The sequence below is a fragment of the Eupeodes corollae genome, chromosome 1 (genome assembly GCF_945859685.1).
Source record: "Eupeodes corollae chromosome 1, idEupCoro1.1, whole genome shotgun sequence".
NCBI lineage: Eukaryota > Metazoa > Arthropoda > Insecta > Diptera > Syrphidae > Eupeodes > Eupeodes corollae.
This window is the reverse complement of record NC_079147.1, coordinates 116245795-116273657: the sequence shown is the minus strand read 5'-3', so window position 1 is coordinate 116273657 and position 27863 is coordinate 116245795. Positions and strand designations below refer to the sequence as shown.

At 31.2% G+C, this 27863-nt stretch overlaps 3 protein-coding genes across 7 annotated transcripts; 1 reads left to right on the top strand and 2 right to left on the bottom strand.

Annotated features, from left to right (window-relative positions):
- Nucleotides 1-111: 111 nt before the first annotated feature.
- LOC129941574 (retinol-binding protein pinta) lies at nucleotides 112-6127 on the bottom strand. Its single transcript, XM_056050248.1, has 4 exons — nucleotides 4914-6127; nucleotides 899-1091; nucleotides 603-832; nucleotides 112-531 (listed from the first exon to the last, which is right to left on the bottom strand). Exons 1-4 carry the CDS (start codon nucleotides 5105-5107, stop codon nucleotides 336-338), a joined length of 813 nt encoding a protein of 270 aa, XP_055906223.1. The 5' UTR covers nucleotides 5108-6127; the 3' UTR covers nucleotides 112-335.
- Nucleotides 6128-12327: 6200 nt separating this feature from the next.
- LOC129940964 (ras-related protein Rab6) lies at nucleotides 12328-14103 on the bottom strand. Its single transcript, XM_056049496.1, has 3 exons — nucleotides 14007-14103; nucleotides 13898-13949; nucleotides 12328-13830 (listed from the first exon to the last, which is right to left on the bottom strand). The coding sequence occupies exon 3, from the start codon at nucleotides 13519-13521 to the stop codon at nucleotides 12892-12894; it is 630 nt and encodes a 209-aa protein (XP_055905471.1). The 5' UTR covers nucleotides 13522-13830; nucleotides 13898-13949; nucleotides 14007-14103; the 3' UTR covers nucleotides 12328-12891.
- Nucleotides 14104-19605: 5502 nt separating this feature from the next.
- On the top strand, nucleotides 19606-26348 carry LOC129941133 (TATA box-binding protein-associated factor RNA polymerase I subunit B). 5 transcript variants are annotated; one of them, XM_056049688.1, is made up of 6 exons: nucleotides 19641-19717; nucleotides 19783-19815; nucleotides 19870-20094; nucleotides 20164-20359; nucleotides 20415-20523; nucleotides 24043-26348. In XM_056049688.1, exons 3-6 carry the CDS (start codon nucleotides 19893-19895, stop codon nucleotides 26086-26088), a joined length of 2553 nt encoding a protein of 850 aa, XP_055905663.1. In that variant the 5' UTR covers nucleotides 19641-19717; nucleotides 19783-19815; nucleotides 19870-19892; the 3' UTR covers nucleotides 26089-26348. The 5 variants fall into 5 exon arrangements, with proteins under 5 accessions (XP_055905660.1, XP_055905664.1, XP_055905662.1 ...); XM_056049685.1 differs by having other exon boundaries at nucleotides 19606-19717; nucleotides 19783-20094; XM_056049689.1 differs by lacking the exon at nucleotides 19783-19815 and having other exon boundaries at nucleotides 19631-19717.
- Nucleotides 26349-27863: the final 1515 nt, after the last annotated feature.

Here is a 27863-nt window from a genome sequence, read left to right as displayed (position 1 = left end):
AATAATGTGCGGCCAAAATGAATTTGCCAAGAACGACATACAAAATCTAGTGTAAGTACTATTTTTATTAATGTTAGTTATGTATGTAAGTGAAATAATACAGATTATAAATACATTATATAATTATTTTATTTTTATTATATTAATATTTACAATTTGAGAGTAAATAATGTCATGTGTTAATACATCTCCATTTAAATTTTACTACTCAATTCTTAAATCAAGTTAATTTAGTTTTTAATATTTGTAACTAAACACATTTTTATTTAATATTACGAACTCTGCTAGCCCCACATTTTTAACCAGATAAATAAAAAATAAAAAAAAATCATCTGTCACTTCAGTATAGTTTTATATTTTTCATACTCTGCAAAATAATCAGCATTTTGTTCAACTGCAGTTTTCCACTTAAGCGCCAATTCCTTATAGCTCATACCAGTACCACCAAGATCTCTTGGCAGTTTAACATTTGTTTCGGAAGTCCCTTTACGCACAACAATACGCGATCGCATTTTGGTAGTCATAAAGAGTCTACATTCAAAATAATCACAAAATTATATGTATTCAGTTTTTTTTTCAAAAAAATCAGAAACGTCTTTTACCTAAATGTGTTAAGTACAAAATTAACATGGGTTGGTGCATTAACAAACTCCAGCATTTTTGGTTTACATGGATAAACTTGCCAGCTATCGACCGATCGTTTTATTAATTTTGGTGTTAGCTGCAAAGCGTGACCGAGTTCTACACCAACCATATCAAAAACGGCTACAATTCCTGTACTGGAAATTTCTGGTTCGGATCTAAGCAATAAATCCAATATCATTTTGCTGACCTTCAAAAACAATAATATTTAAATCAATGATCGCGTCAACAAGGTGTTTCTAGTATTCAAACTTACCTTAAATACATTATTCTGAGAATGAACTCTGGGATTATGTGCCGATGTTCGTATTATGACAACCTGTCGACAAAGATCGTCTTTTTCTTCGAGAGGCAGAAAAACTCCAATACTAAGAAGTTCTTGAATTTCTGGCAAAAACGGATCTCTGTTAGCGAACCACTCAGTTCTTTCAGCTCGCATTATGTAGAAACTGAAAAATATTTGTATCAATTCTTATTACAAGAAATTTATCAGTCGTGTTTATTAGAATTCGCTAAAATATTCTGAGAGGTGAATAGTCATTCCGTGTTTAAGAACTTCCAACGCTCTATTAAACGTTGCTGAAATTCAAATATAAAAACTCAAAGTAATCTTTTTGGAGTTTAGAGGCAACGTTTTATATGTCCTATTAAATCTTATACAAATAGGGCCAAAATAATGTGATGTGTTTAGTAACTAGTTTTAAACTCAAACGGCTTTCTTGAGAAGAACTTTTCATGACAAAAATTACTCTTGGAAAATAAGCTAAACCCTAGCAAGATGCAATACCCGTTAAATAACTTTTAGGTAATAAAGATATGGATTGAACTCAAACCAATGGCATGACAGTCCTTGGGGACCAATTTGAAGCTTTTAAAAGCAGTTGCACATCAAGTAACGCATACGAAGATACATGTAACTAATCGTATTATGTATACCTAAAACTGTCATGTGTTTTTTAAAGGATCGCAAAACAAGTATTCATTATTAAAAGTCTATAGGTGGAATGTTGAATTTTCAAATTATTTAATTTTATTTTACTTTTATTTTAGTTTAATTAATATTATTTTCTTTTGTATTTTAAATTGTTATCTAAAATTAAGTAATACGCTCTCACAAATATATAACATATCTGTTATCTTACTGTGTAAACTTTATAAATAAAAGTGCACGAACTTGCTCCTGTATCCAAAGACTTTGTTTGCAAGTAGTACTTATATTTTTAAAAAATACGTATTTTATTTTGTATTCTTTTTTTATACATACATCGAGAAATGAAATTAAAAAAAAAATACATTTTTGATCATCAACAATTATTAAGGCAGTATAAAAGCTTGTATCGAACAAATTTTATTGGAACCAGTTCATCAGTTCTCGAGAAAACTTAAAAACAAAATAATGGTTTGATCGGGGATACCCATTGGGAAAAAACAAAAATATTTTTGTATTGAAAGGAGCAAAATAAACACAAATTTGTGGAGAAAGTTTAATAAAAATCTATGTATGTGTTTGATTTTGAAAAAAATTTAATATTCGGTTTTTGACTGAAAAATTTGTTTGGGACTACTGTTATTTTTAGTCTTAACAAATAAAAAATAACGCGCAACGCAAATCTGCTTAACACCTTAGCTTACAAGTTTGAACTTAATCGACCAAATGGTTTGAGCTGTAAGGCAGCCAGATATAGTAATGTCATTTTTTTTAATCAAAATCTCGAGTTCTAATTTTTTTACGAATGCAATACTTACCATGTACTTTCTATATATCGCAAGTAAACAGATTTTATTTGGTTGTTAGTCTTCATAAGTTCAATTATTATCAACTACTTGCATAATGTAACGAAGTATTTTTGAATTTTAAATTTTGTTTCGAAATCTCATTTATTGCTTACCCAGATGATAACGTTTGACGGCAAGCGTTATTTTTATTCACATACGTCCACATCTTTAAAACGATAGCAATTGTAAATAAGTACCATCTAGTACATATTTTAGAGTATGTTGACAATTTTGTATATAAAACTTATATTATTATCACAGAGAGACTCTGTAGAGGCGGTATCTAGAGGCGACTTAAGCTCGGGCTGACTTCTTTAACTTAAACTTTGTATGAAAAACATCCAACTCTTCATTGCGACTAAAGCAAATGTTTACTTTATTAATGAGTTTAGCTTGAATCCCCTGACCAAGACAGAATATTTATTCGTGAAAGGAGTATGTATCGCAAATTGAAATATTGTGATGGCATTGTAGTTTGTTAAGATACGTTTATAATAATGGTTTTAATAACATTTTACAAATATTTTCTTGTTTCCTAGGGCTAGTTATAGCCATCAGGAGTTTGACACAGGAGGAATCCGAAATCTTTTACTTTACATTTGATTTATTGAATAACCACGAGCTTCTGCCTACTTTTGCTTAAAATAAAGCTCATTGTTCAAAAATGAAAAACAAAAAACTTACTGATGAATTTTATTGATAACTATAACTGCCCCTTTTTCAATTAGACTATATACAAAATAACTACAGTTCAGGTATTTAAAGTATACTAAACGATTTCAAATTGCACTATATATGTAAATTTGATTTTAAATGTACAATATCGGTGTATATTCACGTTTCCGATCTGTTTTTTTCTCGATAATTAAGAAAAATGTTTCCGTGTCGATGGAATATTCTTTATGCCTACATTCGACATTGGCTATTTTCTTTGTTGTAAATGGCTCTTACGATGAAACAGTTTAAAGTAAGATCTCGTCCAATTTGCATTTTCAAAATTATGAAACTAGTCCAAAACGTTTGAATTCAATGATTTATTACAAATATTTCAAGGGTACTGCCTCTTGTGAGGAATTGAAAATCCTCCAAGTATAATTCTTGTCATGAAAGTGCTTTCTCATTTCCTCAAGTTAGCCGTTCGGAAACGCCACTTAATTTATTTTATTTATTATTACATTCATACAGGGTGTTTCGTATTATAAAATCATAATCATAATCATGATAACTTCCTATCCGGTATGTTGATTTTTCTTTTCTTTTGTTTTGCTAAGAAGTTGTCAGTTAATTTTTTAAAAAAAAATTAATTAAAAATTACCATCAATATTTCGCATATGATGTTTGGTTTCAAAATCTATTTTTGATAACGAGATTTTTAGTCAACAACCAATTTCTAGAAATTTTAACAGCATTTTTTGAAAGTTTTTATTTCTTATATAAACGAATACAGATTGGATTTTCCAAGAAAACTTAGTACAGATCTTAATTTGTATAAAAAAACTGACTGTCGGATTTTTGTAAAAAAAATTACTGAATGTCCAAAACAATATTATCTATCAGTTAAGATTAGTTTTGAGTCAATATCTTAATTTTTTGAAAAGATATTTGAGTCGAGAATCATGTTTTACCATCTTTTGGTAATGCTTTTGTTTAGGTTTTTATTTTTTGTAATAAAACTGTCAATTCGATCTTTCCCAAAATCTAACTTAATGTCAAAAACTATATTTTTTTTAAGATGAAATCAGTTTGAAGTCAAAACTTTTAATGTGATTTTTAAGTCGAAAATCAATTTTTATCAAATTTTTGTTATGTTTCTTATACGTTTTTTATAAAAAAAAAGAACTATAAATTCGTTCTTTTCCAAAATTGTACTGAATTTTTTAAGCGATGAAATAGTTTTTTAGTCAAAAATCAATTTTTATCAACTTTGAGTAGTTTTTAATTTTTTGTAAAAAATCTGAATATTTAAAAAACGTTATCCTTCGTTGCGTACAATTATTTTGAAGATAAAATTTTTTCTTTTTCGTAAAATATTAGAGGTAATAAGTTTTTTTTCCAGTTTTTATTTTTAAAAATCCTTAATTTTTTTTTTCAAAACTTTATAAGTTTGGTATTACGTCACATTATATAATATGTAATTTAATTCAAGTCGCCCTTTCTGCATCTTTCTGCATTATTGTCTACATAACAAGATGTATTTTACGAGTAAGTCAATATCTCTTCTGGTTCTTGAGATATTTGCAACGAAAAAAGCTACGTACACATGCACGCACAGACATATCTCTAAAAATCTTTTAATTAGATTCTAGGGACCTTGAAACGTTACTTTTTAATTCGACATATCTGATCGATTACACTAACTTCCTATGGGAAGTTAATGATACAAATACTATTGAGAAAGCATTTATTTTAGAAATTTTGAAACTATCTTAATTGCTGCAATTTAACTCTTTAAAACGTGTGTGTCTACTTTTAAGTTTATATAACGTGATACTTACCTTTTGATTTTTTTCTTTGTTTTTTCAAGATCATATTTGCAACTTCTTAAGAAAAATGTTAAATGATTTTCATCTCGACAAGCGTTAATATTCGGATTTTCTTCTAACCACTTATTTATACTTTCCAATGAACTGTCTCTTTGTGGACTTTCACTGGTCCTTGGTTTACAGTTCATTTTAGGAGGTGGAAACATCGAAATAAAATTTGTATTAACACAATATAGATATATAAATTTAAACCGTAAACCGTAGGTGTTGTTATTTTGAGTTTTTAATTTAAATGTTTTTAACTACGCACTGATTCTATATTCCTTGGCGGTAGAATGCAAAATAAAGAAAGAAACTGCGAGCATTTTCAAAAGCATTTAATTATTCATTTGACGTTACTTTAAACTAATTTAACTCAAGGTATTTAAAAGCGATAAATATAATCGGTGTTGTTAAGCGATAACCCAGGAGCGGCTTATCCCAGCAATCTACTCTGCTTAAAGTATGTACATAAGTATTCCAATAGATAAAATACTAAATAGTGATATCTGATATCGATGTTATGGCAAATCAGCACTGTAATAGTTCTTAAACTTTTAATTGGATTAAGTAAGTTTTGCACTTAACATACGAGGATGTGGATAGTCTGTGATTATAAAACATTGGTCACAATAGTCGGTGCTTACTCAAGCATACCATCATTGTATAGTTTGAACTTGAACCCGAAGTGCAAACTCAGGCATTTTCTTAGCAAGCGCAACTAATACCATCTAATTTGGGATTTATTCACTATTAGTTTTTGTGGTTTCTCCCACGAAAGTTTTTATCGAACCACTTAAGCTGTCGGTCCGGTTGACATTTAATTGTGGTTTAAAAGAATGACGATTAGCTTGTAACAAGGCATAATGATGGACGGATAAACACATAAACAAATGGCATAAGTCATATAAACTGGAAATTAATGCGATTCAGTCAATTCTGTATCAATTTTTTAGACTTTGTTATTAAATATGTCTAAACGGAGATATGTATGTACATATAATTTGTTGTGAAATATGAAGAATTCATTATTTATTTCAAAACTGTTGTTATTAATTTCTTCTCACGAGTAAAACAAAGATTAAGAAAACAAAACGAAACCTTATCTACCCAAAAATAAATGAGTTAATGCGAATGAAGAAACACTTGTGTGTCCGTCCACTTCCACTGAAGACGACGACGACGACGACAACCCTAAATGGGGCCAAATCGGCTTTGTGTGGTGGGGTATTTGTAGTGTCGGATATTTTCTCTTTAGATTGCGTTCTCTTTTTATAACAACGTTTAAGATCGTCTATTCAATTTTATTTGGATGTTTATAGTCCAGGAAATGTAGATGCAAACATGGTCGCACTTTGGAAAAATTCCAGCAGATCTAAATATTGGTTTTGATCATTGAAATCAATCATTGGATTTTTTTGAAAGCTTGTTTCTAGCTTTCGTTTATTATTTCGGGCATTGGATAAATATTTCCTGATTAGAATCAGCATTTGAGGTGAGAATTGGGCATTGAAAGTAAAACTGGCAGGTGGGTACTCAAAGAAACGATTATGTTCCAAAAAGTTAAATAAACAGTCAGCTGCTCATTGAAGATGATTTTATCATTGGGCAGGTTCAGACAACATAAGGGACTTCATTTGCAGTCAACTTCATTCTTTGAATGTACATTTTGACCAAGGCAACTAGTTAGTTTTTCAAGTGTCATGAATTTCAAATTCAGAACTTTACTTCGCAAACCACTACTTTATGTTATTACTTACTTACTTGAGGTGGGCCCCAACCCACCTGCGTCTCCTGCCAGTTCGGTCCCTAACTAGCTGTCTCCAGTTTCGCACGCCAAGTTGGTTGAGGTCTTCACCCACCTGAGTCGCGGTCTTCCTCTACTGCGCCGTCCCTCGGGATTGGATTCGAAGACCTTCCGAGCTGGAGCGTTGATGTCCATTCGCTCTACATGACCTAGCCATCTAAGCCGTTGGACTTTAATTCTAATAACTAGGTCAGTGTCGCTGTACAGCCCGTACAGTTTGTCGTTATATCTTCTCCTCCATTCTCCATCTACATATATGCGTACGGAACCAAAAATCACCCGAAGAATTTTTCTCTTCTCTTTTTCCTAAGACGCTTTCATCTTTTTTTGACAGGGTCCAGGCCTCAGAGCCATAAATGAGAACCGGAAGGATGAGTGTCTTATACATGGTGATTTTAGATGCTCGAGAGAGAACTTTACTTCTCAATTGTCTTCTGAGTACAAAGAAGCGGCGATTTGCAAGAGTTATTCTTCGTTTGATTTCAACGCTGGTGTTGTTGTCTGTGTTAATAGCGGTGCCTAAGTAGACAAAGTCCTTAGCTTTCTCAAATCTATAGCTGTCCATGGTGACGTTTTGTCCAAGACGTCGTTGTTCAGTGTCCTTTTTTGATGACAGCATATACATACTTGGTCTTGCCCTCATTGAACACTAAACCCATCTTCTTCGCTTCCGTCGCAATGCTCAAAAACCCTCCAGTGACATCACGCTTTGATCTTCCAATTATGTCAATATCATCCGCGTACCCGAGAAATTGGATGGACCTTTGGAAGATTGTGCCTCTAGTGTTGACGGTTGAGTTTTGCACAATTCTTTATAGAACGACGTTGAAGAAGTCGCATGACAGTGCATCGGCTTGTCTAAACACTTTTTTTACATCAAATGCATCGGTGAGATCTTTTCCGACCTTGATAGTGCATATAATAATTAATTCTGACACAAATCGACTTCAATTAAATTTTATATTACACCGTTATTTTGAAAGTATGTAAGAAAGAAAGAAAGCTGATGGTTCTTATCAATATATATGTCAATGGTATCTATAGTATACTGAACGATCTTATACTGAAAACTATAAAATCTTATCTTATACTGAAAAAATAAAAATAGTGACATAGTTACGTGAAGCAAATTATTGACAATATCGTTACTATGATAATCGTTTTGAAGGTTATCGATTTAAAAATTACGGGATGAATCCCTTGATTTTATTATAACCTTCTTAATATTTGAGATGCAAGGTATCCTATCTTTCAAGTTGAATCAAATTGCACACGGTGTATAAATTTGATTAAAATCGGTTAAGTAGCTTAGGAGTCCATCGCGGACGAACATTTTGACACTTAATTTATGTATGTTAGATAGAAGATACATAGATGAAAAAGAATGCGTTGAATGCAAAAAATACCGTAATAATCGATACATTTTACCCCTTATCGCACCATTAAAATAGTTATGTTAAAAAATCAAAATTCCATAAAAAGCTGATAGAAAAAAACTATGCGGATCAAGAAAATCTTGGTCGTCGGTTCTTATAAGTGTTAACTTTTATTTTGTAATAAAAACTTTGGGGCATTCCATAAAACGATAGTCGTTAGAAGATAGCGTTTCGACGATGGTTTCACAAGTGATATAGTCCAAACGATATGGTTTGCACGATAGCTAAATATGTATCGTCTGCTAATAATTGACCTTGATAACTAAATAAATTGAAGTAAAAATGTTTCGGCGTGGTTTAGTTTTGTCACAAAATGAAAAAAAAAAACAATTAATACGGTTACGAAGAAAATTAAGAGATGTATTAGACCTAAGTAATTTTTCTTCATATTGTAAAATAAATACAAAATTGTAGTTTTGCAAAAGAGGACTTTATGGCAATAAATTTGCAAGACGGTTGTCGTTCTGCATGTATACCTTCAACATTAAGAATATTGAAACTTTGGGGGAGGAGGAACATTGGTATATTGCTTTTGCACAAAGCCATAATAATAATATATTAATGATAATAAATATTTTTTAAGCCAAGTTGTGGATAAAATTGAGTCTTATCTTCCTTCCCTTGCACAGAATTGGGTTCAATATTGCAGCTGATTTTGTGTTACTGACCTACATATGTACATATAATAATTAGATTTATTAACTTACAATAACAATAAACATCGCAAAACAGTTGGCATGTTTAAATTATATATTTTTTGCAATTTTCAAAATGAAAAAGTTTAATACTATTTTCAAGTTATTGAATAAACATTATCTTTTGTTGAGTTCATTTGACAATTCAGTCATAGTATAAGAGTGTTTGAAATAAACTGAACGATCTTATACTGTAAAAGGATTGACGAGACGATAGTGATAAATTTACGTGAAGAAAATTATTGACGATATTGTTAATGATAAACGTGTTGACGATTATCGTTTAAAAAATTACGGAATGACTCCCCTTATTATCCTAAGTCATTGAGCTTTCAGGATTGGTAGCTCCTCGCCTAATTTATTCATATTCTTTACTTTCTAGTTTGCATGTAAACAGCGAAAATAAAAACTTCATGGATCTTAAAAAATGATACAAGAGAATAATTATTTGAATTCCATTAATCCAATAGAGTCTAGATGCTAAAAACAAGGAAAATAATGTTCTACCTATTTGTTTCGATTCTAAATTCGTCTAAACTTTTCAAGAAGGTTATCGTCTTTGCTTATTCAAAACCTACTTTCAAACACACAGGAAACGTTATCAAGCGCTTTTTAGTATTCACACCAGGGATGTCTTCTGGAAGGTTCAGAAGACATAAGGGACTTGAAAGTTTAAAAGGGTTCCTTGTCAAATTGGAAAAAAAATATTTAGTACCTATATGAAATGCATAATATAAAATACAAATCGTGATAGGCTCGTAAATTACCTGAGGAGTGTTTTGTTAATGAAGCAAGGTTCCAATTCCAAGTTTGAAATGTATGACACTTGAAAATTAACTATTTGCTTTGGTCAAAATTTAGGTTCAAAGAATGCAGTTAACTGCAAATGAAATTAATATTGTCTGAACCTGACCCTTTACAACAATAGTAAATAACACTTTTTCTAGGTTGCTATAATTATTATGTACATTCATGTTTAATTACGTTTCAATATATATTTATTTGGCTATTCTTTTTCATATTGGATTTATTATTTTAGCATAATTTTGTATAAATTTCCTTTAATATCCTCTGAATCCCAAGAACTGCCTTTATTGTTTCAGCCTTTTCTGTGTATGGTCTGATCCCTTCTGGGGTTATGACGTGTTCTAAGAATTCTAATTCCTTCTTTAAGAAATCACACTTCGTCACATCAGTGCAGTTCATTTGGTGTTTTTTCAAATGGTTTTCTGCTATAGAGATTTTAATTAATATAATATAATAATATATGTATATATAGTTCATTCTGTTTAGGACATAGGACGTCCTTATACATATATATGTAATTCAACATTTTGAAGGAAGCTTATCTACTTGGTGGATAAAAAATAATCTTAATTGAAGGGATCTGAAAAATTGTATTTTTGTTTTTTAAAATTAAAAGGAATCATTAGAATTGAAAGGTACGTACGTAACTGGCTTATCTAAACCTTTTCAGGTTTTATTCAGTTGGATTGGCTCAGACCATCTATACATTCACAGGTTGTGATTTATAAGGCATATTTTGTTCGTAAACGAAAAATTACAACATTCTTCCATAAAATGAAGAACAATAGAATATGTTTGGAAGATATTAATTATAAAGAAAAGACAGAATAAGATTTGCAAATCAATGCATAACACAAAATAATGATGCTAATATTTCTTTATGGTGGAAAACTTTAACCCAATAAAAAACTTTAACAATAATACGCACCATGTTTGTAAACGCAAAATGCTACTGAACCTATTTGTACATTAAATAATCCAACAGAATATTAATGGTTATAAAATGAATCCAGTAAACTCGAGCCAATTGCCCTCTTTCATAAAATAAAACAATACAGATCCCAATGACAACAATAACCGTATTTTATTGTCCACGAATCGGGATCGGGTCATCTTTTAACACGTAATTCAAAAACAACTTCAAATCCTGCTATCTATCTCTATCTATCTATATTTAAAAGATCCGAAAACAATATTTTGCTTTGTATTGGTACTCTGGAATGCTTGTCTTTTTCAGAAAGACATAAGGTGGTTCTTTACCACGTCTTGTTACAATGTCTTTGCACTTATTGATGACCGTTTGAGAATGAACTTATTTCTTATCCATGGACCTCACGATTGTGCAAACGAATATTACGACCGCCCAACAACACAAAATTAATTCTGTTTTTATTCAGAAATCGAATAAAGCCTAATTTGTTTATTGCCTTCAGCTTTAATTCTTAATTCTAACCTGGCGTAACTTCACTTTGAAAAGAACAATTTGGCCGAATAAAAAAGAACAATATTATTTTAATTTTGTAAAGTGCAATTAAGACGGATTTAATGGCTCAGTTAGAAAATTGTTACGAATACTGAAAGACTATCATGGACGTGACGGAAAATGCAGTGATTATATCATACATTTTTTGTTGTAAATCGTAAAATGAATTTATCCAAACTTAAAAGTATTTTATATATAAGTTAAAGTCAAATCAAAATCTACTTTGAAATTAAAAAAAAAAATAGATTACATTAAGTTATGAAGTTCTTAAAAATAAAGTCTGTTAGACTTGGCTGTGAGCCAAACAAGCTTAAGTAAATTTATTATTTTTAGAAATCATAATAGAGCGACTGAGATAATTAATGATTGAGGTCGTTCAAATCACATGGATTTACAACAATTCTAAACACTAAAAAGTACACCACGGTCCAATTGAAAATAGGCAACACTTTATTTTCATTTATCAGTGAGTCATGTCCACAAAATCGATAATGCAAAGTATGGGTACACTCAAAAAAATAACTGCCTTTTGCAAACTTTGTGGCTATGAATAATAGTAACAGGAATAGGTACATTTTTATCTATTATATTTTTGCTCATAGTTCAGAAAATTCCCTGTTGGAAGGTAGTACCACAAAGATTTAATATAAAGCTATGCAACACTAATGTAGTTATCTTTGAAGTGACCTAATAGATGTTGAAGCTATCCTTTCATGGTACCTGAACATTTTCTTAATTGATTTGTCAACGTTTTAAAGATATTTTTTTTTTATTTTTTGAACGATTGTAGAATTTCTTATAGTTTTCAAAAGTTTCGTAGAATTTCTGTATTAAATTTTAAGTCGAAATGTTCAATGGAACAGGTATCAACCAGATAAAACAGTAAGTGAATCAGTTTCATCGAGAATTGAGAGTATTTTACGATTTAAATGCCAGCGTTGCCAATGTGTCTCTGAAGTATAGGTTTGCACTTTTTAAAGTAAATGGCGAGGTATTGTAAGACATAATTCGGAGAAGTAATGTTGATATAGCATAATGTAAAGACATTCTGCTGCGAAAAACAGGAGTTGCTTTATTTTTTCTTGAAATCTAACACTCATCCACATACTTGCTTTTCTTTTTTTCTTTATTTAAATACAAAATTATTTACACAATTAACTGATTGCAATCATTGTTTTATTTACTCTAATATCAAGATAAAAAGCAGAGTACCTTTTTGATCATGTCTTAAATGCCTAGATGACTTTCAAACTGTCCTTAGTATATTACTGGATTATTTAAATAATTTTGTATCACTATGGAATGCTATTTATCATATATAAAACAATTTTTCGTTGATTTTTTTTTTTTGTAATCCAAGGACGTCCACGTACGGATGATGATGTCCCTGTCCCTCATTACTTTGAGAAAAGTATAAGTCATTAAATACAAGTATTCTTCTTGGAAAGAAGTTAGTCGCTAAGGAAGTGCAAATGGCTTGAATGACATATTCACTATGTTAGGATAAACGTGTAAAACAACTTAGAATAAATAGACTTAGTTTTAGAGCAATTTAATACTTTTTCTATAATTTTTGGAAATGTTTTATTTCTGCTCCTTAAAAGTGCTTAAAATTTAATTGAATTTTAATTTTTGTTGTTAGTTGTTGTTTATCAAGCGAACATATATTATAATATATAAAAAAGTAAAAAGAATAAGAATACTAGCAAATTTGTTTCCGTGTTTAGCAAGCGCAGCCTCCTTCGGGATCTTTTGTCTCATGAGGTGAGTCTTTAAGTACTACCTCTTGCATATCTTCGGGAGGTTTATTATCCATAGAGTCCATTCCAGGCAGAGCGGCAGCGACTCTTCTAAATAGCTGTTTAACATTATAACCAGCCTTAGCACTGGTCTCAATGAACATCACATTCAGTTCTTTTGCTTTACGTTCACCCTCTTCGGTGGAGACTTGTCGTTTATCGGACAAATCTGTTTTGTTGCCTACGAGCATTATAATGACATCGCTGCCGCGTTCCGTGCGGACATCGTCAATCCATTTAGAGGTTTGATGAAATGAATTTGCATTTGTTATATCATATACGACAACAGCTACAGTTGAATCACGAATGTAAGAGGGAATGAGGGAGCGAAAACGCTCCTGGCCCGCGGTGTCCCAGAGTTGAAGACGCACTGTCCTATCTTCTAAGTACATAGTTTTTGATAGAAAATCGATGCCTATAGTTGCTTGGTAAGTGTTGTCAAAGCTATCGTACATGAAGCGAGTAATGAGTGAAGTTTTGCCCACACTCTGTTCACCGAGAAAAACCAATTTAAATTTTCTCAGGGGATTGCCAAAGTCGCCGGATGAAGACATTCTTGAATTTTCTTTTTTTCTCTCTCTCTTTGGGCTCTACTTATTTACTGATGACTGGTTGTCTATTAGTTAATCCTAATGATTTTTAACTTATTTATTTTTATTTCTTGTTTGTTCCTATAAGTAATAATTTTCTTTGGAACTATACTTATTTTTCTTCCACTACACAGCTCACGCAAACATAACTCTCTACTCTACAAGGAGGGCGCAGTTTTTTGGTTTCTTGTCGTTTTGTCGAGAAAAAGTCGATAGAACTTTTCGCCTACGTACACACCAACCACTCACTCACTCTCGAAGAAAAGTTGAACTCTATGAAATAGATGTTATTATTATTTGATGAAAAATCTGAAGATGAAAGTTTAACACTTTGTGATACCTTAGTTTGTATTAAGAAATTGTGAATAAGTCTGGATAAAATGGTATTTTTTCTAGAAAAAAAATATATTTAATTTAGTTAAATATTCTTGTAAGGTTGTGTTGTATACTTTTTGAATCCGGACACGGCAGACAAATCAAGTGAGTCACTTTTCTTTCACGTAAGGAACGGAGGGGGGAATTCAGTTTGACAGTTCATGACATTTGTTTTTTGACAATTTCCTTTCAACGAGCTAAGAGTCTGATTACATTATTGTGATAACACGTCACTTGTTTATCCTCAATAAGCTATAAGTACAATTGGTTACAACAGAATTTGGTTCCTCACAGAAATCTGTAATTGTATATACTTGAATTAATTTAAAGGTATAATAGAATTAGGAAATTATCTCCAAAATTGGAATACACCAACTTAGCAAAAAATAATTGTATATTTCTCCGAAAATTTTGTGATTGATTTTCAATCGATCAGTACATAATATGCATTTAAAATCAATTAAAACGAAAAATCAGAAAATTAGGGGGTGGAAGATATATATTACCACACTCTTTCTCGTGAAATAATTTAAGGAAACACGTTCTTAGTGTCTTTTTATTTTTTCTAGATCCCTTACTCTTTATGTTTACGTTTTTCCGATTAATGTCGTATGTTTAGTATTTTTTTAAAACTAAATGCCGGTAATTTAGAACCTGTTTAAAAACATACATTTTGTATGTTGATTACTTTTCGTATATATTCGTATGTATATACATAATATACTTTTTTAAATTAATGGAAACAGATCAACCTTTACCGGTCATGTTTTTCTAACTAACAATTTGGTAATATTATTATTATATTTTAAGACGAACAACCGACAAATTTTTACATAAAATGTATGACAGATATGAGTATGTAAAACTAGCCAGCATTATGTTAATTTTTTTAACTAGGAAATAAGTAAATTATATTGTGAATTGTATGACACTGCCAAATACGACAAAAGTAACAAAATCTAAAAATATCTTTAAAAAATCAAACCCAAAAAGTTATTGGAAGAAATCAATTCCTATAAGTTATGAAAGGCAATATAATCCAAAAGTTGCAAAACATAATCAAATCCAAAAACAACTGAAAGAATTCATAAGTAACTAAAAGTATTTAATTCCAAAAGCAATTATATGTATATCGTTATTTGAGTAAGTAATAGCGATAATTTTGACTATCTGGGAATCCTCAAATTGTTAGCATTGAACGATGGAACTAGTAGCATGCACCATCTTTGAAATCTGTTGCATATTCATGAACAAAAACAATCTACGAGTATATGAGAGTAATTTTGTTCATGAATCTATTTTGACAGTTCTTTTTTATTTCCTTTCATTGTTGTATGGTTTCTAATGGGTAGATTTGTTTTTTAAAAAATCTGTTAAGAAACAAAGCCTAGTAAAATATCGAACAAGAATAGAGAGAAACGTCAAAGAGATTAACACAACATTTTGTCGATGCAACAAAGTTCGATTTATTTTCATCTAATGTGATCGAATTTTGTTTCGGTTTTCTTTTTATGTTGTTCAAAGTGTCACATGTTAGTTCTATTGCAAATTAATCAAGTGCTATTAGTAATTAATAATTAAATATACTGTTCCTATGTTAAACAAAATTCGCTTATTTCTTAACCAATAACAATAATTTAGATGTATCTTCAGAAAGATGTTGTTGTGATCAAAAGAAGGTATACTCAAATATATGGGATAAAAGGTAATTTGCCGAGTCAAAGCTGTTTTTAATCTGAATAAAATAAGACTTTACTAGTATGTGAAAGCTTGTCACATATGTAGATTCTGTTTGTTAGTATTACTTTAATTTTGAACATGCTCATGAAATGTTTAAAAACAAGCAATTTAATTGGTTTGAGGACTAACGTCAGAATTAGTGATGTTTTTCCATGGCTATTCGCACACTTTCTCCTCCTCAGCTTTAAAGCAAACCGTAATGTCATGCTATTTTGTTGTAAATTTAATCTGGGTTGGAAGAACATTATATCAACAGAGATATAATATATCACTCGAAGTTATAAATGCATTATTTAAAAATTTCAATCAAAAATACCAAGTGCAGGCAACATTTATTTTGTTGGTAAAAAAATATGGTCGCATAATGACATCAACTGATTGTGACAGTTTTCTCTAATATGCACTTAATCAAAAGGTTAGGCAGAATATTTATAGATGAATGGATGGCAATCAGTTTACGTCAGTGCAAACATTTTCTCTTATTCTCAAAAACTCATATGCTCAAATCAGAGGGAGTCACCCTATAAAATATGTTTGACCACTATGGTTTGATGAACATTTGATGAATTTGAAAAGATTTGGGTTCATAATCATGAAATATGGCTTTGTCATTTTAATTTGACCGATGACGACCTATTCGGAATATAAATGAGAATTTAGAAGATTAAAAATGTCCTTATTTTATGTTTTCAAGTCTGCATACAAATTAATAATTTCAAAAAATGTCATAAAAATTCGAATTATCCACGCAGTGCACGTCTTACCCTCAAAATCTCATTTGCTTACATCAGAGTTAGTCACGCTATAAAATATGTTTGACCACAATGGTTTGATGAACATTTGATGAATTGAAAAGATTTGGGTTCATATTTATGAAATATGGCTTTGTCATTTTAATTTGAGCGATGACGACCTATTTGGATTATAAATGAAAATTTAGAAGATTAAAAATGTCCTTATTTTATGTTTTCATGTCTGCATACAAATTAATAATTTAAAAAATGTCATAAAAGTCGAATTATCCGTTAAAATAGTCAATGCGCAGTGCACTTCTTAAAATCTTAATTTAACATTAGAGTTTCTTGAGGTTTGACGATATTAATGTCAAATCTGAAAAATTTTAAAATATTCTGGTATCCAACATGTTTGACAAACCATTTGAAAAATTTCACATTTTCAAATTCTGTTTTTGTGGTTTTCAAAACTACATCATCAATTTACCTTTTGCATTATTCATTTCAATTGAATTTCTATTTGCAGAAAAATCATATTCCTGTTAAAGTAGATTTACATGATGAGGGAGGCAGATACATATATATGTCAAAACCCGAAAGTTAGAGGGAGTACACAAGTGTTAACTCTTTTTACTGCCTATAAAATACTTTAACTTTTTTACAGTAGTGTTTCCACAAGCCTAAATGAAAGTATTATGAAATAAATGGTAGGTAGGTAGGTAGAAATGACGATCTCAAGGCAACCTAGCCTGAGATCCAATTAGCGCTGTTGTGCGCCGTTTTCATACCAAAAACTCGTTTGACCTTTGATTGAAAGGGATAGATTTATAGAGAAGCTTCATAGCGATTATGCCATTTTCTCGCATTGAGAAAAAAGATTAGGTCTCTAATCTTTGTCTCAGATAGCTCATCAATGAAATAAATACAAACAAAATCTCACAAGAGCTTTACAAATATTTTCGGACAACCAAAAAAGGGCTATAATTTGGTTTACAGTGTTTTTTCACAGTCTCAAAATTACATAGTAAAAACATATTAAAATTCCAAAATGTATCTTACTTATGTAAGAAAAACATTGAAGTTAGTTGCATAAACCTCGCAATTAAAAAGAAATGTTCGAAAAAAGATGTGAAAACTTACAAAATATAACACAATTTAAAAACTAAGTAGAAACGTAATGCTTTTGTTACACTTCCAACAATGTGGCAATACTGATGCATCGTAGACAAAGAAAATGACATAAGTAAATATCTTCTGCATTTTGGTCTTTTTCCTCTATCTCACAAACATTTATTTTATATGAAGAATGACTTTTGTTTGCACAAATGAAATACTGATACATGTAAAAGAAGAACAAATTAATTTTATTTATACAAGTCCGAAAGCAGAAAACAATAACCAGCTGGTGAATAGCTGATTATACAGAAAGTGTTGGTGTTGAAAACTATAATTGGTTTTCATCATTGAAACCAATCATTGGAATTTGTGACGTTGAACAAAATTTCCTGATTGAAATCCACCGAAAAATATTTGCCAATTTTAATTGTGTGATATTGAACACAAATAAGTAGAAAGGCGCTAGTTATAGCTATCATTTGTTTTCATTATTGAAAACAAACGTTGGAAATTTTTTTTACAAGTCGTTTATAGCTATCCTTAAAAATTGTCTGTCATTAAACAAAATTTCTGATTGAAAACCATTGAACAATTTTTACTGACAGAAATCTGTCATTCAAACTGTAAAATTTGAACATAACATAAGTGGAACGATTCGTTTAAGTTTTGAACTTAAAAGTATCAGTTGTTCAGGAAAATGATGTTCCGTCGGGAAAATAGAAACATGCATTGTGGCAAAAAACAAATGCGCAACAAACTTTTTTTTCTTAAAAAAAATTCTCGGTGTAATTTTTGATCTAAAATGATTTTTTTCACTTTTCAACATAAGTATAGTATAAGCTTTTCAGGGAATTTTTTTTCCGTCCGGAAAATACAAATATAAATTTTTAGCGGAAAATAATTGGGCAATTCAACTTTTGTTTTCAAAAAAATCTTTGTGTGTGTTATGTACTTGAATACATAGTAAAACAAATTCTTAAATACTTATTTAAATTACATTTATTAAAGTAATATGAATATTAATTTTTATAAAATGTTTAAGATCTTTAAGTTCTTAGTTCTTATTTTTCGTTAGCCACGTGTCGCCTGAATTAATGTCTTTTTATTCGAAGGTTTTCTTGTTTAGTTCTGTTCGATTGTTAGTTTTGTTCAAACATTACATGACTTGAAATTACATGACACGCCCCTTTTATATAAAATTGATTACACATACATTTTTAGTCAATACTTAAATCATAGTCTTTAAAGTTGATGGGTGGTTTTATAACCCTCTTCGAACCACTTGCTTGTTCAGGAATGTCCGGTATAAGTTGAGAATGCTCTTTTAAACTTAAACTTGCTGGAATATCACCTAAGAGATTTAAGACCATTAGCTGCGGTGGTTCGATAGTCCAATAGAATGAGGTAAGGGTCACAGTTGTCATCATTTGCTTTCCGAAGAAGAGATTTATTTGTCTGAACACTGCGTTCTGCGTGGCCGTTGGATCTTGGATTGTAAGGCGAAGAATGATTATGTTTGATGTTCCAATTTACATTAAATCGAAGCAATTCTGCTGAGTTGAATGGTGGACGATGGTCAGTAACAATTTCATCCGGAATACCGAAAAGAGAAAAAATACTTTTGAATGCTTGTATTACTTCTGTTTCTGTTGTTCCATTCATTTGTAGAATTTCTATGTATTTACTAAAATAATCTACTATTAAAAGATATCTTTTACCGTCAAGATCGAAAAAAATCAGCTGCCACTTTTTGCCACGACAGTGTGATTTCCGATAGATCAGTATTATTGTACATAATTTGTATTTCTAATCAAAGGGAAACAGTCAAGTATCCATTTCAAAAATGTTTCGGATTTATATCAATGATAGTTGTAACTGGTCCCTAAGGTTGAAATTTGCTCTTGATGGTTTGTGTATCTGCTGTTTTTTTCTATACGATAACAAAACACAAGCTATCTGGTTAGCTATAGTTTGATCTCCGAACGCGACCAATTTGTCATTCATATTTGAGAGTGTGCACTTTGAACAGCATATTGTGTTGCGTTTTTATGCACACATAGAATCAACTCACCAGTTAAACAATCCATAGTCATTTGTCACAATCACAACACAACTGTTTCTTATATATTTCTCCGAACTGATATAAAATTACAATAACAAAATTATAAACAACAAGTAATGTTGATAATCTAATGGTACCTAACCTTATAACCAATCTATACAATAAATATGGTTAACCGCATTCTCTATTAAATTCCAGATTTGTTTTTATTATTTATTTTTGTCTGCCAAGGTTCCGATTTGCCATTTTATTATTTTAGTTTTGTAAAAACTATTTCGTTCAAAGGTCTTACATTATTTTGCAAAGCAATGAATCAACAAACAAATTTAATTTGTGCTGTTTGCGGAGAAAACGATTTCGAAGCCAAAGAAGGATATTACTATTGCAACGAATGCGGCACAAAATCCGAGCAAGCCCGTGTACTCGAGGTCGAAAGGGAAGATGACTTCTGTGCTGGAACTAAACACATTAAAAAAATTAAGATAAAAACCGATAAGACTTCAGATAAACGTTAGTGTCTTTCATAATTTTAACTTGGTTATCGCTTGTGATCCTAACATATTTTATATATTTATTTAGTGGAACTGACTTCTTGGGAATGTTACAATTATATCCTACGTGGTATGGTTGAAGAACTAATTGAGTTGGGTGCTAAAGATGAACTTAAAGTTATGGTCTTTCAAATTTGGGCAGCATTTCTGAGGAATAAAGAAGTGGCATTCTTTAGTCGGCGTCATCCTGAGCTGCCAAAATTAGGAATACGTTTTGAAGAAAAGTAAAGTAATTTATAATTTTTAGTATGGTATTAATTATTTTTTATTTCCTATCAGGGATGTTGCAATTCTCTACAATCATGCCAAAGAACGTCATAAAGCCAGGCGTGAAAGGAAAGAAAATGCATCAATTGCATCTGGAACTAAGGCTTGGAAAAAAAAGATGGTGAGAAATAAGTTTTTCCTTAAAAATTATACAAACAATACATACAGTGATGGACAAGAATTTAGCACACTTATTTGATGAAATGAAAAATCTTGTATTTAAAAGTTTCTGTTGCACTGAAAGCTGCAAGTTTTTTTTATTTCTATGCAATATGGTGGGATATATGTATGTTTCTACCCAAAAGAAAATTGTACAAGTTATGCTTGCAAAAAAGGAATTGAAAAAAAACTTCTTTTACCTGGACATTTGCTTAGCACACTTAAGGTTTTATCTGCATAACTTTTAATGTACATAATGTAACTTACCATAATGGAGGAATTCAGTATTTGGTAGGGAATTTTTGTCGATTGCACTGAATTAATCTTCTAGGTAAACTTTCAACCAAAGCCACATATACATATGTACCATACATCTTGAATGAACTGCCATAATTCTTTCAAATTTTTCGGCTTTCTTTTTTTAATTTGGTGTTCAATCGCGTTAAGATCGGCAGATTGCGCTGGCCACTTTAGAACGTTAATTTTATTACACATTACCTAGGAGGTAGATTTTCAGTGTGTTTCTTTTTATTGAGGTATTCAAAGTAAGCCTAAACCATAAACTAAAACTTGGAAACTTAATTCTCTGGCCTTACATTTGGCAAATTCATAAATGAGATCATTAAAGTCTAAAGTATTTAATAATTCCTTTTCAATGGACATTAACTTCTCTTAAGTCATGGTTGTCCTAAGATAATTTTAAATAATTTTAAGTTTAGAAAAACTACGTTCTACTGATGCGACCGTGACCGAGATGGTATTTGGGATTTGGAGAGCAATTACTAAATTCCGAGCAAAATCTTCAAGGTTTGGACTAAATTTAAAATTTAACACATCTACACTTGAGGTTAGTGGTGTAACAAGAGGGGATATTACGGTTAACTCTTGAAACAATTCTTCTCCATCTAAATCTTTAAAACTAACTAATGTTATAACATTGTGCAAATTAAGGCATGAAGCACGTACATTTTTATTTTTAAAACATTCGCTTATGTTACAAACAAATGAAAAATTGATGTAATATGTATCAAGGTGTTCAAACCTTTCTGTAATTGATTGAATGGCTTCATTTAGAATTTTGAAAAAAAAACTTCTTTAAATCCCTGTTTCGGCTCTAATATAGTTTTAGGACATTCATCAGCATAAAGTCTTTTTCTCCGTTAAAATCGCAGTGATGAAGCTCTAGGAAACATATTAAGTATTTCTAAGGAACTAGCAATACGCTCGGTAAATTGAACAAACCTACCCTTAAATTTTTCATCGGAACGCATTAAAATTAAACTGTTTTTTTGTATTTTTTAAAAGTTGTATGCAAGTTGACAGATTAACGGACTGACTGCAAATATTTACTAGTTTTATTTATATTTTCTAAAACATCAAAACAAATGTGCAGCCAGGAAATAAATGTAAAATCAAAAAATTTTATTTCCTAACGATCCTGCAATGTTTTTTACCTCTAGATTTCCTATTTCTATAAGGGCTTCATGTGTTTCTTCTAAATTTGTTTTTAAAGGCCTCAATGCTTCTAACCTGCTCTCTTATCTAGTCTCAGAAAGGTGTTTCAAAGTAAGACTTGGAATTTTTTTGTTCTTATAAAAATCCCACCTCGTTACGGAACTTGAAAAGAAGTTATACAAACATTGAGTTGTATCGAAAAATTTGACTGCATATAATAAGCACCGAGCAGCATCATTAACCACTAAATTTCAGGAATGCGAGCAACATGGAACGAAAAATGCTCTTGGTTGCAGGGTTCGAACAACCTACATGGACCTGCTCTATTTTTTGGGAGGCATTTTTTGTTGTTTTTTTGTAGATTTTTGTGCTTTGTCATACTCTCTGTGTTAGTTTTAGGACTCAGTGTGCAGGAAATAAATCTTGCACATATGAGGTGGCATGGAACTTTTTTGTGTTGAGATTTTTTAATTTTTTCTCTTGTACGAACAGAGTGAAATATTTGGAAACTAGGTAGGTAAGATTTTTAGTTCTGTGGTATCTTGAGTTAAATTTTTATTGAATGCAACAATGAAAGTGATGTTAGTTAATGCGCAAGAGATAACTTAGGACAGTTGTGATAATTGTTTCTTTTTTAGATTATTTTAAGAATGTTAGTGGTTAAAAAATGGCATATAGTAGTAGTACATATTTGTTTGCGCAAGATCAGATTACATTTTCTTTCTCCTGATAATGAGCCCCCAGAATTGTGCGCCCTGTACATTTGCACATCTTACACATTTGCTTTGTGCGGCCCTGATTCTTCACAAGTTGTGATGTATCCTTAGGGTCATTATCATGCATTAATGTAAATTTTCTTCTGAAAATGGAATCATGGTGTACCAGGATACTTTTGTACACATGTTGGTCAATTTTTACAATAGCACCAACACCGTGCCAGAAAAATGCAGCTCAGACCGTAACATTCCCACCACCATGTTTGACCGTGTTAACAGTACATCGAGGATTGTGTTGCATATGCTGTGGACATCATTCATACTTTTTGCCATCTAAAGCAAACCGATAGAATTTTGATTCGTCTCTACAAAGCACGTTTTTCCCAAAACTGAGTGGATTGTTCCAATTTGTTTTTAAAAACTCTAATCTGGCTTTCAAGTTTTATTTTTTTTTGAAAGGAGTGGCTTTTCCTGGACAACGCAGCCACGTAAATTGTTTGCATTTAATCGGGGTCTTACCGTCTTTGATGATATGATATCATAATTTTCCTTCAGTTCGTAGCGGATGGCACTGAAACGATAAATTACGGATCCTTGACTGACAACCGATAAATTACTTTGTCTTCTTTTGGTGTGGTCTTCCTTTTACGAGGACATGCTCGACGTTTTGAATGGTTCCAAATTCTTTAAAATGCCGAAGTGAGTTGTCAACCATTTTTCTGGAGCTATCCAACAGCTTGGATATATTAGAAACTGTGCTTCCCTTGTCTTTCATCTGCATAATTATTTTTCATATATCTTCTGAGCACCATTGTCCTTTTGCCATGACTTTAAGTACATTTTTTTTATTTAATAAGGTGATATCAACAAATACCGGATTACCTCGAAAAGTGCATTTTTGTTCGACTGAACGGATTAAAAAAAGTACTAGGACTAAAATGTGCTAAATTTATGTTCAGCTAAAAATATTTTGAATTACAAACTTATGCAGTTGTCTCAAAACGCAATAAAAATGTATCTATTTAGAGTAACAGTTTTTAGTTTTAAATATGGTTATCAATGACCACATGAAATTAAATGTTGCTTAGAACAAAACTTATACAAGTAAAATAACAATATTTCTTATCTTCTTCAAGTGAGCTAAATTTTTGTCCACATCTGTACATTTTGTATGTCTTGTTTTGATTAACCAATAAATCCCAAACCTCATGCCCTAAGTAATGAGATATTTTTATAAACTCTCATTAATTTACAAGAATTTCAATTGATTGCACAATTATATCATCATTTTTACTCCACTATTTTTCTAGAAAAACCTTGATCAATCGCAATATGAAGCATCTATATCTCAATCGCAGTCCATGTATTCACAATCACTTATGTCGCAATCATCTTTTGCTGACACAAGTTTAAATTCATCTGGGTCAGCACCAAGTAATCGCGCAATTCAGTTGAAATTCTCAACCAACGCAAGAAAACTCCTTAAAAAGAAGATGTCTTTATCTCATTTAAAGAAGCATGAAAAAGATTTCAATAGTTCACTTAAATGCCACAGTATAAGCATTAAAACATCTGAACTCAGATACAATGATCGTACTAAGGAACTCAATATGAAATTGGTTTACGCTATCCTCTCTGTAGCCCTTAACTTGATAGAGGATGACATTCAGTTAACAGATTTATTGAGATTCATAACTGAAGGTCACATTTCAACATTTAATCTTGAGCGTTTCTTCCCTCCCGACACCAGCGAAGCGTGTAAGGCTTCTTTAAAGACGTTTCGTTTGAATCATAAGAGCAGAGAATTTGCCGCTACCCAATTGCGTGAACATTGTGGCCAGATATGCAAGGCTATTCACTTAAATCACCTTAAAACACCGGATATTTTTAAACTTGTTGAGAGATACACAAAAGAAATGTGTCTACCGGAAGAAATTAACATCTTTATTGAACGATTGATAAATTTGCATCCACCTAAAATGGAATGGGATTGCCGACCGTATACACCCTGCTATGAAAGTCGTGCTATGGCATACATCATTTTTGCTTTAAAGCTGTTATTTGGCATCGACGGGCGAAAGGAAAAGCAAATATCGCGATCAGCTCGGAGAGTCAATTTAGAATTGAGCACAATGAATGAAAACTACGATCCACTATTTGTGTGGGATGATTGGGTAGAATATATAGAATTTAGGAAAGTTCTTCTGTGTAATAACAATTACTATGTTTGTAAGCAGTTCAAACAAATTCCAAATCGGGAATTATATCTTCAGCATTTAGAAGAACGTCGCCAAAATACTGAAACCAATTTGTCCAAAGATATGATAAAAAAACAAGCCAATATGAGTGCTGTTTTTCAACATTTCCTCAACGCTGGAGACAAAGAAGATAAAGATTTGTCAGCACTTAACTTTGTACCTTCTTTTACACCCTGTCATAATTATTTAAAACGTTTAAAACTAGATCCCAAAATTAAAAATACAATTCCCGAACTTTTGTATGTGGATCACTCGAAGCGTACTCTTATGCCATTTTTGAAACCTACAAAATTAAAAGAAATCTTCACGAAATGCAACAGAAAATTGAGCATAATTCGACTTGCTTGTACAACAAAACAAAATATTGTAGGGATTTTTCAAAATCCGTTTTTGAAATATCTGAATAGAAATCCAAAAAAAATCAATTTAACCGACGATAATGGGTACTGGGAAACCAAAGTAGAAGCTCACAAACCCGCCGACACAATTTTCAAGTTAGATTTAGATCGGTATACATCGAGATCCTCTCTCAAAAACCTCCAGAAAAGATTTAACTACAAGGAAGATATTAACAACGCTATAAAAGATGAATACTTATTTTTAGAAAGCAAGTTGGAAGAAGACAACATGGAACCAGGAGAAATTCGTCTTACCAAACCACGTCGAGACTTGGAAAAAATAAATATATTTGCTGATTTAAGTGAGGATGAAGACTACGAAGAAATTGAGGAAAGCCACCAGGAAAGTTTTTATAATGTCTCAAAAACTAATGGAATGGAAGTAAACACAGGAACAAAACTTAAAATTTCCAACTTTGATTGTTGGCTTCTTATGGGGCGAGCATCTGATCTGAACGAAACGCAAGCTAATGAGCTTAAGCGTAATTTACAACCGACATTCTTTTGGTTATTGGAAACTTGTGCTCTCACGATTAGAGTTGATTGGAGAGAATTGTATGATGAGCTAATGGTGCTGGAGACGTTTTTTGCATATGCTATTGAGCCCCTGGAAAATTTGAAAGATAGAGTTGTTTTTCGAAACGAAAGCCTAATTAAGGATATTAATAAAATAGTTCGTTTTTTTCAATCTCATTGGTAGTATACGAAAGTATTTGCGGAGGAAATTTTATTTAATAATAATAAAGAAATACAAATGTTGTAACATTTTTTAAAGAAAAGACAAATGTATTGATTACTGAATATTAAAATTAAATTTTATACATAAATATGTAATAAGTTTTGTTTAATCTTCTATGTAAAATGATTTATTTTTTTACTGAGCTTTTTAATGTCAATATCCAGAAGCGACCATTTTAATAACGAGTTTCAATAAAGGCTAAAGCTATACCTACATTTGAATTTGCCATTTCTAAGTGTCCTGAAATCGTTATTTGGAATTTTTTATTGATATCTATAACCATTGAATAAATATAAAAAGGAGTTGCACCGTTGCAAATTATTTTAAAATTGTGTACATATTTTTTTTATACGATGAAATTAGTTTGAAGCCAATTTCTTAAGGTTTCAAAAAGATAGGTATTTGAGTGGAAAATCAGATTTTAACAAATTTTAGTAATGTTGTTTTTTTTTAGGTTTTTATTTTTTGCAAAAAAAAACTTAAGAGCCTTGAACATGAGAGCGAACAACGAATGGACGAATAAACGTGATTTTACATATTTCAAAAAGTCAATTTCAAACAAAAACGCACTTAAATTATAAGAAACCAATTCACACTTATGTTATGATAATAAAATTTGCATTTTGTTCTCTATAATAAGACAATTTTGTAAAAACTATTCGGTAGTAACGAATTGCAGTGTGTTTGCTACGAACTGTCAAACTCTATTCGCGTTCCACATACCATCCACACTACAAAGAATAAATTGTTCGCGGTCAACTTAACCTCAAAATTATACCACCCTATTTTGTTTGTTGGAAAGGGTAATTATTAATTGACAATTCGTCGCTGTCTGCGAATAGAAATAAAGATTATGTGAACGAAAAGTCAAAATATGCGAACATCCACAGTTCTCAGTTCGTAGCTCATGTGAAAGATGCTTTATTCGATTCTTATCAAAATTTCTATGGACGTTGAAACGTCGAGAAGTGTCAAAATTTTCAGTGTGGATGGTATGTGGAACGCGAATAGCGTTTGACAGTTCGTAGCAACCACACTGCAATTCGTTACTACCAAACTGTTTTTACACAATTGGTCTGGCTTAAAGAACAAAATGCAATTTTTATTATCCTAACAATAGTGTCAATCAGTTTCTTATAATTTAAATATGTTTTCGTTCGAAATTGACTTTTTAAATGTGTTAAATCACGTTTGTTCGTCAATTCGTTGTTCGCTCTGATGTGCAAGGTCCTTTAAGCATTATTCACATGAGCGCGACCAACGAACGACGAATGAATTACAAAATGAGAGTTTATATACGTTTGAAGACATATTTCCACACAAAATCTTAACAAAACGATAGTTTCTATTTGATTTATGATGCATACTTTTACTCTTCAATTTCATATATTAATAAATTTAATAAAACAACTTTATTCGTAACGAAAAAAATTGTAGTTGATACGAATTGTCAAACTTTATTCGCGTTCCACAGTTTCCACACTCGCAACGAATAAAATAATCGCGCGTACTTTACTTAAAAAAATCATTCTTGTTTTGGTTTCGGTGGTGAATGGTGTTTGGCTGTGGCTCCTTGTCAAACTTCATTTGCGACGAATTAAAAACTTTCATGTGAAAGAAATGTCAAAATCGACGACTATTCGTTCATTTGTTGGTCGTGCTCATGTGAATAGTCCTTTAGAGTGTTTTTGGACTGCTTTTACACGATGACTTATAAGTCACGGCCCTTTTTTGAA